General features: G+C 44.1%; 1 protein-coding gene across 2 annotated transcripts in view; it reads right to left on the bottom strand.

Annotated features, from left to right (window-relative positions):
- Positions 1-14,548, bottom strand: part of DOCK5 (dedicator of cytokinesis 5) — a 215,571-nt gene that overhangs the window by 108,310 nt on the left and 92,713 nt on the right. For both annotated transcript variants that reach the window (XM_068552741.1, XM_068552742.1), the window contains 4 exons: positions 7,121-7,269; positions 3,525-3,660; positions 2,244-2,401; positions 678-759 (listed from right to left, as the gene is read on the bottom strand). In XM_068552741.1, coding sequence (XP_068408842.1) covers positions 678-759; positions 2,244-2,401; positions 3,525-3,660; positions 7,121-7,269 — 525 coding nt within the window. The remainder of the gene's footprint in view (positions 1-677; positions 760-2,243; positions 2,402-3,524; positions 3,661-7,120; positions 7,270-14,548) is intronic.

Raw genomic sequence — 14,548 nt, 5'->3', positions numbered from 1 at the left:
CTTGAAGATTATGAGTTTGGAGGAACAAAAGGTGATTGGCAGTGGAAAGAATCAGAACATGTGAAATTCCTTAAAAATTTATTGACTTAAATAACTTTGTCTGTGTTACACATAATTTAAAAAAAAAAACCCTTTACACTTTGAAAAAAGAAATATACATATATGAGCCAACAGAAAAGTCTAGTCCGGTCTTTGCCCTGACTGTAACCTGGCTCTGGAACGTCCCCCCTTTTATCTGCACAGCTCACCCCCTCGTCAACTGGAAGTTCTTGCTCAAAGGCTCCTGCTCATCAAGGTCTGCCCTGACCCACCTATTTAAGACAGCAACCCTCCCCCAGCCCAGAAACTCCCAATCCCCCCAAAGCACTCACGACCTCTAACATTCTATACAAGTCCTCATCTATCTGATTACTGTTTATTGCTGACTTCCCCATTAGGACAAAAAGCTCCTTGAGAACCAGGACATTATCTGATGTGTTCACTGATGTATCTCAAGTGCCTGGCCTCTGACAGGTGCTCAATAAATATTTGGTGAATAAATGAGTGGGTCACTCCTGCTAGAGGGATTATGATGATTGTTATTTTCATGTGTTCATTTTAAAATTTTCCATATACTTGTCACGTGCACCTGTGAATATCACAAACAAAGGAAAGGGTTAAGCATAGGTAGGACTTACAGTAAAGACCACTTGAAGGTTGTTGAGCTTCTCGATTTCCTTGGGCATTCCATTGCTGCCCCAACGAATTAGGTAGTTTTCACTGATGAAGGGAAAAAAAATATTCTCAATGAGCACCTAACCGGGGAGGAAGCTGCTCTCAGTATAGACTTAATAGGGTCGAAAGGTGGCCCAGAAGAGCCCAGTGAAGCTCACCAGGCAGGTCTGAGACCACACCAATCACCACCCTCTGGTCTCCTGGCTGTAGCCTGGCTCTCCGAGGCACACCCAGTACAGCCCCATGACAAGCACTGCTCAAGACAGGCATAGACACAGTAGATTCTACCAGATTCTATCTGGGGTCTATCTTCCATCTCAAATCCTTTGTATAAAAGTTTCAGTTTTGCTGAATCGGGAATATAATTTTATAAGAATCGTTCCAAGTCCATCCCCTGGAATCCACAGCACCACACTGCAATAAGCTTTCTGTTTTAGATACAAACAATTTTGGGGCTTCCCTGGTGGCGCAAGTGGTTAAGAATCTGCCTGCCAATGCAGGGGACACGGGTTTGAGCCCTGGTCCGGGAAGATCCCACATGCCGCGGAGCAACTAAGCCCGTGTGCCACAACTACTGAGCCTGCGCTCTAGAGCCCGTGCTCCACAACTACTGAAGCCCGTGTGCCTAGAGCCCGTGCTCTGCAACAAGAGAAGCCACCACAATGAGAAGCCCGTGCACCGCAACGAAGAGTAGCTCCCGCTCGCCGCAACTAGAGAAAACCCGTGTGCGGCAACGAAGACCCAACGCAGCCAAAAATAAATAAATTAATTAATTATTTTAAAAATTTGTTTAAAAAAATAATAAATAATTTGTCAGTAATTACTTTTAACCATCTTCTCAAGAATAAACCTGTTTTCTTAGCTGCTCAGCGGCAGCATGACTGTACGGTTGAACAAAGCCTATAATCATCCGCTAAAGTCTTTAATTTAGAGCAGTATTGGGTTCACAGCAAAGTTGAGCCGCAGGTACAGATTTCCCCTAGGCCCCCCTCCATGCCCAGCCCCCCCCTTTATCAACAACCCCCAGCAGAATGGTACAATCATTGTTATAATCACTGAACCTACACTGAGAGGTCATTATTACCCCGAGTCTACAGTTTACATTAGGGGTCACTCTTAGTGTTGGACATTCTATGGGTTTGGAAAAATGTGTAATGACACACAGCCACCATGACAGTATCATAGAGGATGGTTTCACTGCCCTAAAATTCTCAGTGCTCTGCTGAGTCACCCCTCCCTCACCCCTCTCTTATACTCCTTTGAATTCTCTGCTCCTGTCACCATGTTCGGATGAGTTTTCTGTGATTTCTAAGACCCAGGGAGTACACAAACTGTTACTACTGCACTGTTTCAGCAGCTATTCAGAATGGCTTAGCGACCCAAAGGGTTTTATTTTCTACTGCCTAGAAATCCTCCCCTTCTTCTCCATCTTCCCCTCTCAAACCCAGCAAAGAAATCCTCAGGGAGGAGATCGGTGAAGGCTGGCTATTTTTGCAAGGTTGACGGAAGATGACCCGGGTCTCTACTACCTTATGAACGTGGACTGGTCCGGGTCGTAGAGGGCCATGAACAACTCTGCGTCTTCCCCAATGTTGCAGACAAAGTTCTTGAAGTTCACATAGAGGCCGTAGGTATGCACGGCACTGAAGATGGACTGGCCCCGCAAGTCCAGGTTCTGCAGAATTGACTGAACACAGAGGACAAGACAGAAAAGCATCAGCAAGTGGGAAACACTAGCGAAGACTCTGGCCTGCAAACAGGAGCCAAATATAATTACCACCCGAGAGAAGCACTTACTGAGAAGAAAGTGTGTGTAAGTGGAGAAGTGATCAAGTGAGAAAACTAGAACCATTATTATTTAGATGATCAACGCGGTCCTGTGAAGCGCCTTGAACCCAAGTAATTCAATAAATGCTGTCTAAAAAGCATATATCTAAGGTTTATGATAACTCAGGGTTTTACTAGCTTTAAGAAGTTCTCATGTCTCATGACAGTTTCTGGGTAAACCTCAAAAGCATAAACATCATGATTCATTATCCTTCTTTTGGGGAATAACTCTCATTGCAAATAAGAGATTCCACTGGACAGGTCCACCTTCAGGCATGATTAGCCATTAGATCCAGAAACACAATGAAATGTTATTACAACTATGCTGAAGAAATAAAACCTACAAACTAAACGAAATAAACAGAAACCTCTACTCATTAGAACAGAAAGACTGGAAGAATATATACCTAAACATCAGTATGTTTGGGCAGTCATAATATAGGTGACTTTTTTCTTCTTCTCTTTTTCTATACCTTATGAATTTTTATTTATTGTCCAATTACTATTTTTAAAATCTTTCAAACACTTTATTTGTAAATATTATTTTATTTATTTTGGAAACCATGATCTATGTACTAAATACAGAAGTTTACAGAGTCAAGAGGCTTTTCTCCCACCCAGTTCTCCTTCTCAGAGACATCCATTAATTGTCAGTTTCTTGTCTATCACTACAGAGTTAGTCTGCACACAGGCAAGCACAGATGTATGTATATTCTTTTTTGAAACACAAATAATAGTCTTTTATACACAATGTTCTGCATCTTGCTCTTTTCTGCTTAATATATTATCTTTGCAATCTTCCCAGGTCAGAATATACAAAACTGCCTTGTTCTTTTTGTAATATTTTGCTTCTAAAATGAGGAAATGAATGATTTTCTAAACAACATTTCCACCTCTGTTGTCTTAACTCCCTTTCCTTCATTAAAAACAAAATCAAAAATGGAACCTCTGTGGCCAAAGTCTGCACATTTGAGGAAGCTCACCTTCTCTTCTTGGATCTTTTCCTCAATCCTCTTCGAGGCCACTTCATGGGCCTTGAAGAGGGCGATGGTGCTGGTTTCATCTGGGTCCAAGATGTTCCCGTTGTCATCTCGCACGACCAGATCCAACCCCAGCATTCTAGAAAGAAAGAAATGGTCAGTTGGTTCTCCTCATCAGGAGCAGACCCTTTCCTGAAGAGTCTTCATGGAAGAACCCAGAGGATCCAGCTGAAAGGCTGGGTGCCAGACAAGTCAAGATAAAAAGAGTTCACTGGCTTTTCTCCTTTCAATTTTTGCTTCCTTTCCATACAACAACAATGCTAAAAAACTTATGAAAATGTTACCCAAACTCATATAATATGAAAAGTAATTTGGTCTGCAGAACCTCAAAAGGAAAGGCAAAATTGGCACTAATTCTAACTAAAATCGTCTGACAATGCTTCTTTCCCCTAATCATCTGTAGTTTGCTATAGGAACTGTGAAAGACGAATGCTCAGATATTGGGGAGCTTGCCCTGATTTCCTTAAAAGCACAGGCCTGCGGGACAGTGCTTAATTCAAGACTGTTTTTTGTTTGTTTTTTTAATTTACTTATTTAATTTATTTATTATTTTTGGCTGTGTTGGGTCTTCGTTGCTATGCGCGGTCTTTCTCTAGTTGCGGCGAGCGGGGCAGCTACTCTTCGTTGCGGTGCACGGGCTTCTCATTGCGGTGGCTTCTCTTGTCGCGAGCACAGGCTCTACGGCTTCAGTAGTTGTGACTCACGGGCTCAGTAGTTGTGGCTTGCGGGCTCTAGAGCACAGGCTCAGCACTTGTGACGCACAGACTTAGTTGCTCCGCAGCATGTAGGATCTTCCCGGACCAGGGTTCGAACCCGTGTCCCCTGCATTGGCAGGCAGATTCTTAACCACTGCGCCACCAGGGAAGCCCTTTTCAAGACCATTTTAAAGGAGATCAAGGGAGTTCCTTGGTGGCCTAGTGGTTAGGATTCAGGGCTTCCACTGCTGTGGCCTGGGTTCAATCCCCGGTCGGAGAAGTGAGATCCCACAAGACACACGGCGCAGCCAAAAACAACAACAGCAACAAAGGGAATCAAAGAAGCTAAGTCCTGGCTGTTGGTATCACAAAATCTATATCAGAGAATGGGCTCTGGTGGCAGCTGGACCAAGATTTGCATCCTGGTTTTAATACTTGCTAGCAAGATGACTTTGGTCATCTACTTAATTTTGCAAAGGCCTGGTTTCCTCATCTGTAAATTATTCCCTACCCTTCAGGGCTGTTGTGTGAATGTAATGAGATAACGCATATAAAGCACACGGTACAATATCTAGCATATAATAGGCTCTCAATGAATGTTAGCTCCTATTGGCACAAGAAAACCCCTGGCTGTGTTAAGACGGAGCTCTGGGCGCTGCACGGGAATAGTAAGGGCCATACGGTCCCTGCGTGGCACCAGCCCAGCAAGGCTTTTTATGCCCGATGTGCACACAGAAGCAGAAAAAATTGTGCTTAGTTCTAAGAAGTTGGGGACTGTGGTGGAAACAGGATACTGCGATCTGAACGCCCAGTTCATTCCAGGCGCTGGCAGTTTAGGAGTGAGGATGTCAAAAGGGCAAGAAAGCTCAGGGATAACGGTGGCACACGCCAAGTCTTTGGGAAGAAAGCAAAAATGCCTAATTTCCCTCCTCCCTGTTTTATAGCATCTCCATCAACTGACTCAATCTGGCAGGTCCCTTGCCATGGCAGCCAGATCCACAGGCCACCCAGACTATGAGCAATGGGCCTTGCTGGCTGCTCAGAGACTGGATCACGGATGTACTGACGGAGCTGCTTAGTTTCTTGAGCTGCTTCCAAGGGCTGAAATGAAAAGGCCAGCCTGGTCTGCTGTTTGTAGGATGTTACCATCCTTTGCCAGAGACCAGAGGCCTCCAGGCTGATGCCACAGTGTGCCAAGACCCAAGAACACAGAGGCAGCATATGTGCCAGGAGGGAGCTGCTTTATCCCATCTTAGCTGTTTTTTAAGAGTCTCCCCAGGACTATATGACCAGCAGTGCAGCTCCTGCGGTTATAGTCCTATGAACAGACAAGGGCGGAGCAACTAAGCCCGTGCGCCGCAACTACTGAGCCTCCACTCTAGAGCCCGCAAGCCACAACTACTGAAGCCCACGTGCCGCAACTACTGAGTCCACGCGCCTAGAGCCCGTGCTCTGCAGCAAGAGAAGCCACCGCAATGAGAAGCCTGCAAGCCGCAACAAAGAGTAGACCCCTCTCGCCGCAACTAGAGAAAGCCCGCGTGCAGCAACGAAGACCCAACGCAGCCAAGAAAAAAAAAAAAAAACAACTAAATGTCAAACGAATCATCAACGAAAACTGACAAACGAACCCAGTGTTTTAAAAAGAGCTGGTCAGGAAGGATGAATCATCCCAGGTCACCATCAATTTTGATGAATCGACTGAATTTTTCGTCTTCCAAAGGGCAGTAACATCTGGAACCTACATATCTGACCGAGCCAATCGGAAGATGAATGATGTGATTAACTCTTTAGAGGTTACTGGAGACAGGCTAAAAACATGCTTTACTATTCTGGCAAATCTGGTTTTTACACAATGTAAGCAATGGTCCCACTTAGGGGAAGACAGAAAGAAAGAGACAGAATGAGTCTGATGCTGATTTAAAATCCTCTTCCCTGGGCTTCCCTGGTGGCGCAGTGGTTGAGAGTCTGCCTGCCAATGCAGGGGACACGGGTTCGAGCCCTGGTCTGGGAAGATCCCACATGCCGCGGAGCAGCTGGGCCCGTGAGCCACGATCGCTGAGCCTGCGCGTCTGGAGCCTGTGCTCCGCAACAAGAGAGGCCGCGATGGTGAGAGGCCCGCGCACCGCCATGAGGAGTGGCCCCCGCTTGCCGCAACTAGAGAAAGCCCTCGCACAGAAACGAAGACCCAACACAGCCATAAATAAATAAATAAATAAAAATTAAAAAAAAAAAATCCTCTGTTAGAAGAAAGATAGCAGCGGGGGAGGGATAAATTAGGAGTTTGTGATTAACAGATACACACTACTATATATAAAATAGATAAACAACAAGGACCTGATGTATAGCACAGGGAACTCTACTCAACATTCTTTAATAACCTAAATGGGAAAAGAATCTGAAAAAGAATAGTTACATGTATAACTGAATCACTTTGCTGTACACCTGAAACTAACACAACATTGTAAAGCAACTATACTCCAGTATAAAATAAAAACTAAAAAAAAAGGAATAAAGATAGAGATAGTCCCAGGTCCCCGAAACTGTCAGCTTCTGATGCTCAGACCCTCTGAGATTGTCTGGCAGTGGAGTTGCTTCCATTCAAGCCCCATATTCCCTGATCATCCATCATCTCCTTGAGACCAGAGATCCAGCACAGGGTCTGGCCCATGAAGGGCATTGCCAAATTTTCTTCTACAAAATTAAATGTTTTCCAAGGCAGAAAGAGAACAGTTAAGCATTGTTCTTTGGCAACTCCAAGATCACAAGCTCGTGGTGAGCTGTGTCCTTAGCATGAATGTGCGTGGTTTTTTCCAAGTTCTCAGTGAAAAGTCATCCCTGGTTTACCTGTTCCCGTGATCGATTTTGGCTGTGACCTTCATCTTGAGCTCTGCCAGTTCGTCCTTGGGGAGGGTTCCAGACAGGATCTGGGACCGCCACTCGATCAGGCTGTACGTCATCTGCTGCAGCTGGCGGAAGAGTGTGACCTTGTTGTTCTAAGGTGGGAAAATGAGGCAGAGGAAAGGACCAAAGAAAGAGAAAAAAAAAGGTGTGATGGAAGATGAGAACATCTTTTGACCCGATCCTTTATAAGGTGTCATTTAAGCAATTAATTCTGCCATGCAGTGAGCTGTGCACGTTGAGGCGACCTTGTTACATCACTAGGGATGGCTTTGCCCTGATCCATTCCCACTTCCTCCTTTGGTGCAGCTTCAGAAACAGATAAGCACTTGTAGGATGGATAGAATGGATGGCTAGTCCTAACTCATCAGTGCACCAAATCATCCGTGTCCCCTAAAATTCTGCCCATGTCCCTCCTTTACTTAAAACCCTCCAGTGATTTCCACTGTCCTCCAGATACACTAGATCGCATGTAAGTCCTTCCTATCTTGGCTCCTACCCACACTCCCAGCTGCATTGTACACCGATCACTACCTGAAAAATCTACGCTCCTTCCACGCAAAGCGATGTCCATTTCTCCCAAATGCTCCGGACCCTCTCAGTAAGTGACTCCTCCACCTGGAACCACTTTTCTCCTCTTCCCCCGCGAACGCCCCCCGTCTCTCGCTCACACACCACACTCTCCTCCAACTGCTAATTCTGACATCTACAGAATCTCAGAAATCTCTGCCTCAAAACCCTAACTCTGGGTTGGCCGTCTCTCCCACAGCTGCTGGAATTTATTCCTGTGCCAGCACTCAGAACCTGGACCACCTTGGCTTTTTGTCCTCTCCCCTCAGGTGGTAAGAACCTATAGGACAAGGAGCTTGTTCAGTTTTGTATCCCTAGGAGCTAGTAGGCACTTTATAAAATGTACTGCATCAGTGGATTCTGGATGGAGAGAGAATTGTAATTTCAGAGATAAGGGATAATCGAAAAGAGAATGTGAAATATTAAAGTCCCCACTGAATTGTTAGACCATCCGGAAACTGTTAGACCTGGAATAATGAAACCATTATTCTGGGCTTCAGTAAGAACTTCCTGTAACTGAACTAAAATTAACTTATGACCAGCTAATTATTTGTGCCTCAATCATATTAAGAGTCTAATACTTGATATCCATGCCATTATGACCTTGGTTCTACCTAAAGGATTCATTCATTTAAAAAAAAAAAACAAAAAAAACAAAAAGAAACAGTCAATAAGCATTTACCACATGCTGGAAATAAAGTTCCTGCACATTCCAGAAGGAGAAGGCAGCAGTAAATAAGCAAACTTTTATATACATATATGTAAATATATTAAAATTATATAGTAAATATAAATATATCAATATCATATATAATATTACATACATATATTATATGTATATAATATTTATGTATACACACACAAGATAATTTCAGATTATAAAAAGTGCAAGAAGGAAATAGGGCAATATGATAGGGTGTACCTGGGGGAAGGAGGCCACTTTAGATAGAACAGTCAGGAAAAACTGTTTTGTGCATTCCTTTTGATACACAAATATATACCATCACCCCCTATATACTATGAGACCACTTCTTTTTTATTTATAGGTGAAAAGTCATGATATATTTGTATAACCATACACTTCTAAAATGATGGGGAATATTAGGATCTGCTATAAAAAAACTGCAAAAAAAGCCACACAAAGAAGTGGCTGATGGCTGTCCAGCGTGTTCTTCAGTGATGCTCTTCTACAGCGATCCCAGGTACAGACGCCTGGGTCAGGTTATCGACTAGAATCAGGGCTGAAAATACCCAAGATACTCGTGAACAAGAAGTAAATGTGGAGTGAAGAGCCCTCAGCCTAAGTGGGGACAGTGGAGACATCAATGGGATTAGCAGATGTGGTAAGAGCCCTACAAGAAGTTCAAGGTTCCATGAGAACACAGAAGAAAGAGACGAAGAACTCATTTATCTGCGATTGCAATACGCTCTGCTAATACCATTGATCTGAAAAACACAGAACGCGAAAGCTGATTAAAATTCTGAAACTGCCTACATTTTATGCTTTTAGCGTTTTCTGAATTGCCTCTTTCTCATCAGCCAGTCTTTAGAAAAACATAAATGAGACTTTTAAAAGCAAAGGTAAAACGACCCTGTTTTTTTTTTTCATTCAATTCCATATAAAATGTTTCCAACTCATTGTCTTTCTAACTGAGAAATTAAGCCCATAAAATTTTGCCTTTCAAAGCTCCCGGGCAGAAAGGGATCTTTTTTTCTTCTTGCAACCTATTTTTCTACTCCTAGTTAGTTTTTTTTTCAATGTTTTTCTCATTTTAATTAAGATATTAGGTCTCATAATATGGTAAAGAAAGGGCTCTGAGACTCAGGGGATCCTCTATGAGACAGCGCTTTGTTTGGGGCATATATTCACAAGTTCTTGGTCTCAATTATATTAGACACTATCCAAAGCAATTTAATTATTGCCTGTCCATATCAGCCTGTTTTGCCAAGAGTTCCCCCCCAAGAAGGATGAAGATGGCCATTCTTTTCTGGTTCACTTTGCCAAATTAATTGTGAGTAGACACGCTGGAACACACCAAAGGAAGCGACTTTCCCATTTACTTTAAGGAAACAGGTTTTGTTGCCACATTCCTAAGATTGTTCTCCATGGATGTTCCATGCAGTAGCTGGCCCCTGACACTTTCTGGATTCCTGGGGAAGCAAATGAGGACAGGTGAGGAGAAAAATCAAGCTCTCCCCATTAACACCAGGAGCCAAGGACTCAGGTCTCCATCTTTCCTCCTTGTTACACCCAAGCCTGCCCATTACAGAGTGCCTTTTCTCCTGTCTCTAGCCTTCATTAATCTCAGTCTTTTTATACTAGCAGCCATTGTCACAGAATTCAGGAGAGCAAGGAATGTATTTAATAATTTCTTTGCTCCTCTCCACAGAATAAGCCTGGGACACAGGAGCGACCGAAAAACAAACTGTGACCGCTTGAACTTAAAATAACACTCTGGTTTCGGTTTGAGGAATAGCTACACAAAATAAAGAAATCTAAATATTCTTCTAACTAGACAGTAAGGATACTCCTGCATTTGCTTAGAATTTATCCCTCTTTTCTACCTGATGATCTTTGAGGTCTCACTTTTTACATTTCTATTCTGGGTCTTTTTTTTTTTTAAAGAATTTCTAAAGAGAAGAAAAAAGGGAAAGGAAAAAAAGAAACAGCTTTATCTTCAATAGTGGCAGAAATACAGAAGCCATCCTTTGAGTAATTTAGAAATTCTGAGGGCCACTAAGACAATGGCACCACCCCACTGGGTGTCAGAAGACCTCGATTCTATTCTTCACTTTCTTTCCCAAAGAATGCAGACCAGAGTCAAAAGGCTCTTTCTCTGGTCCTCCACCTCACCTCTCCCTCTGCAAAAGAATCAATATTTCCTCTGTTCACCAACCTCTCCTCTTCCATTGTAAACCTTCTTTGCTGAAAGTACAGGGGACTTGGTCTCTATCTCTAATTCCATCACTAACTTGCTAAGTGACTTTGAGCAAATTATTCCCTCTGGGATATGCCCAGCTGTAAAATCAGGGGACCAGCAATAAGATCCATTCCCAAGGATAAGCGTCTTCAAGTCTATGGCTGAGGCATTAAATTCAATTACTCCTCCAAGCAACTTCCTGATTAAATATATCTGACTTGGACCATCTCAGTCCTGATGTACTCACACAGTGGGGTGGCTCTATATCAAATTTCCCCCGTATATAGCTTTTCGCAATGAATCTCATGTCTTTTCTGAGTATCTGGACCTCCCGGGAACCAGGATGGTTGGTCTCTTGGTCTTTCTGTGCCCTGTGCTGCGCTGACCCTTAGTTCTGGGAGGACATGAATCCACAGGGGCCCTGCCTCTCTTCCCATCCATCCTAGTGTTTTTTCTCTCTGTCAGCTAAAGGCTTGGCCTGACTAGCAAAAGCTTGATTTTTAAAGAAAAGATTCCAGTAAAAGACAGTTTTTGCCTCTGGAAGTAGTGCAGGAAATCCTGGAAGCCAGGCACCAAAGTCAGAGGAAAACAAAACTGGAAAAACACCCAAAGCGCCACCTCTGCCCTGTTCTGGCCATCGCCCCATCTCCTCCTGCCTCTCGTGAGAGCCATGCACCAAAGCAGGGCTTGCAACTCACAGCTGAAATGCCCTGACACCAGGACGAAGCTTTCTATGGGAATTTTCTGTCCTTAGTAATAAGCGATCAGACACCGGTTTCAACCCTGAGATCAGCTTAATTACACTTCAGAGCATATGCTCCAGCAGCCAGTAATAACCACCAGTTCAAAAAGATTAGACTTGAGTAGCTTTAATCTGCCTGGATATGCAAAGATGGGATGAAAGGGCAATTCATGGTGTCCGGCAAGTCTCCCCACCCCCGCCTTGGTGACAGGCACTTTCTCTGCTCTAGATTTTTACAGGACTGTAGGCCAGCCCAAGGTTCTATTTTGCTGGTAAATTTTCAATGAGAGGAGATCAATCCTTTCAACGAACTGCATTTTAGCAATTAAGTTCACTTGATTCAACAAGATGTATTAACCACCTTCCACCATCAGGCTCTTCTGTAATCTCTTTTCCATAAGAAAATCGGATCAGGTTCAGTCTGCCAAACTTGTATGAACAAAACAGCCTGGCTGACCAAACCTCACCAAACCATTTCGCCCACTGGAAGGTGAGAAACAGCACTTAATCTCAGGGTGAGGCATTAGAGAGTATGTTTATGATGACCAAACACCTCAGAATTCCTGGGACAGTCCCTCTTCGAAAAAGTCTTGTCCTGACATCCCCACAAATATACTCCAACTTGTCAGTTTGCAAGACCTGATTTTTAGTTGAGAAAACAGGATAAGTATGATGTGGGGTGCAGATCTGTACGTATTCAAAAAGTATAATTGGGTTGTCACTGGAAAGGTAAACAGATATTACATCCATCCATCGTGTAGAAATCAATGCATAGGGGTCCGCCCTTCTAGCTGAGGCAACTCGCATGGCAGGGAAGAAGGAAAAGAAGTCAAGTTCAGCTCACTGGATCTACTTTTCACGGCTGGGGAAAACCGCAAGATCCTGAGAGGCAGCAGAAAAGAATGGATGGAATACTTAAAAACTATCCACCTAGCGTAGCTAAGTGACTCTAGGGTTGGAAGGGAGCCCACCCGAGTAGGTAGCAGGCACACCCTTAAACTACCTCAGGGCAAAATTCCATGTGGATCTACTTCTCCTAACACTTTTCAACATGAATCAGCTCTTTCCTGAAGCAGTGTAGTAAGGGGAGAGCCAGGGGCTATCACATTTTGACGACAATGTGCAGGCACTGTCCCAGGAATGTGACACAGATTATCTTAGTGAATTCTACAGCAAATCTGCAAGGCATCTGTAATATATAATTACCACTGAAGCCGAGGAAAGGAAAATTTAGGAGGTCAAAGGACTTGTCTTGGGCTGTAAAATCCTCTAGTGGCACACCCTGAACCAAAATCCCTGCCTGCAGAATCTGTGTTCTTTCTGCTTGGGTTTGCTTGTTTGTTTGCACTAACTATTATTGGGTTTCTTATTTTTTTCTGAATATAAAAGTGCATACCAAGTAAGGGAGCAAGTCAGAATTTTTTTTTTTTTTTTTTTGGCCACGCGGCGCAGCCTGTGGGATCTTAGTTCCCCGACCAGGGATTGAACCCGGGCCCTCAGCACTAAAAGCGTGGAGTCCCAACCTCTGAACCGCCAGGGAATTCCCAGCAAGTCAGAATTGGGCGATTGGGATTGACATGTATAAAGTGATGTGTATAAAATTGATGACTGATTAAAAAAAAAAAAAAAAAAAGAACCAGCCGCCTGTCTGACCCCAATGCCCCCAGTTTTGCCATTTCACCAGGCAACCACGTCCTCCTTCACAGTGTTCCCTCCTTTCCGGATCAAGCACTGAAAATGCCCGGTAAATAGGTTCCAATGGAGGATCAGCAGTGCAGGCAAAGCTCGTCAGAAACCGCGGTGCATTTGCACGCAGCACCGGCGTGCTTCCCTTTTCCTTTCTGGAACGATCCCTGTCTCTTGGACTGGAACCTAAGCTAAGGAGGCTCACTATCTATGGGGAGAAACACACAGACTAGCTACTGAGTGCTCAAGGCCGCTCCGCCTAAGACCACAACACAAGACAAAGGAAGTGACCTTGGATAAGGGGGGACAGGGAAGGGAGCTTCAGAGTCTCCCAGTCGGGTCAGAGGGACTGCGAGCCAGGCTGCCCCGAGGGAGGACGTCCAGGGCGGCGACTGTTTCCAGCTAAGACATCAAGACTCTCATGCTCACGTTTGCAGAGTCCTTGATGGTCTGCCTGCACGATGATTTCTTTTTATACCCTCACAACTCTATGGAGTAAACAAGGCAGATTTTACATCATTTTAACAGATGGGCAAAATCCAGCAGACACTTGGAGACTTCAAGCACTTCGTCCAAAACCAGAGTCAGTTAGGGCAGGGCCTGGGTGAGAAACCATGCCTCCTAATTTCTAGTCCCCTGTCTGTCCCCTACAGCTTGCTTCTTCTCCAAAGCATACAGGAAAGGTAATAAATTCATAAATAATACTAATATAACAAAGAGAAAAAAGGAACGTGCGGGAATTACCATTTCTTCTTTCTACTCTGGATCGGTGGGTTCCTCTCTCCTTGGCATGGCCGCCATATCCCTACTTTAAAACATATTTATGGTAATTTCACGAGCTTATGGTATGACTGCTAAAAAGAAATCACAGCTATACAAATATCTTTCCCTTCTAGAATAATGACCTTTGTCTACATGGCTGGGCTTAACCTGGTTAATGGATTGCATTTTCCTCTCACTTAAGACTCTGTACCTACCTCCTAAATTTCTCATGAACTGAGACTGAAAAGAAGAGAACTAAGAAATGTGTTGTAGAGAAAGGCGGAGGCTCTAAGATGTCTTTAAAGACACCAAACACAATGCCTGGTTTCATAATCTGTGGGAGAAAATGCATGAGAGATAAAAGTACTGATGTAGATTAGGCAAACCTGTATTCATCTTTACACAGACTGAAGGAACTTACACACAGAATCAGAAAGCAAACACCGATAAAAATGTGCATGTGGGGCTTCCCTGGTGGCGCAGTGGTTAAGAATCCGCCTGCTAATGCAGGGGACAAGGGTTCGAGCCCTGGTCTGGGAAGATCTCACATGCCGCAGAGCAACTCAGCCCGTGCGCCACAACTACTGAGCCTGCGCTCTACAGCCCGTGCGCTACAACTACTGAGTCCGCGCATCACAACTACTGAGCCCATGCGCCACAACTACCGAAGCCCGTGTGCCTAGAACCTGTGCT

This window comes from Eschrichtius robustus, chromosome 10, assembly GCF_028021215.1.
Source record: "Eschrichtius robustus isolate mEscRob2 chromosome 10, mEscRob2.pri, whole genome shotgun sequence".
In the NCBI taxonomy this organism is placed as follows: Eukaryota; Metazoa; Chordata; class Mammalia; order Artiodactyla; family Eschrichtiidae; genus Eschrichtius; species Eschrichtius robustus.
Note: the sequence above shows the minus strand (reverse complement) of the source record. Positions and strands in the feature narration are given on the sequence as shown.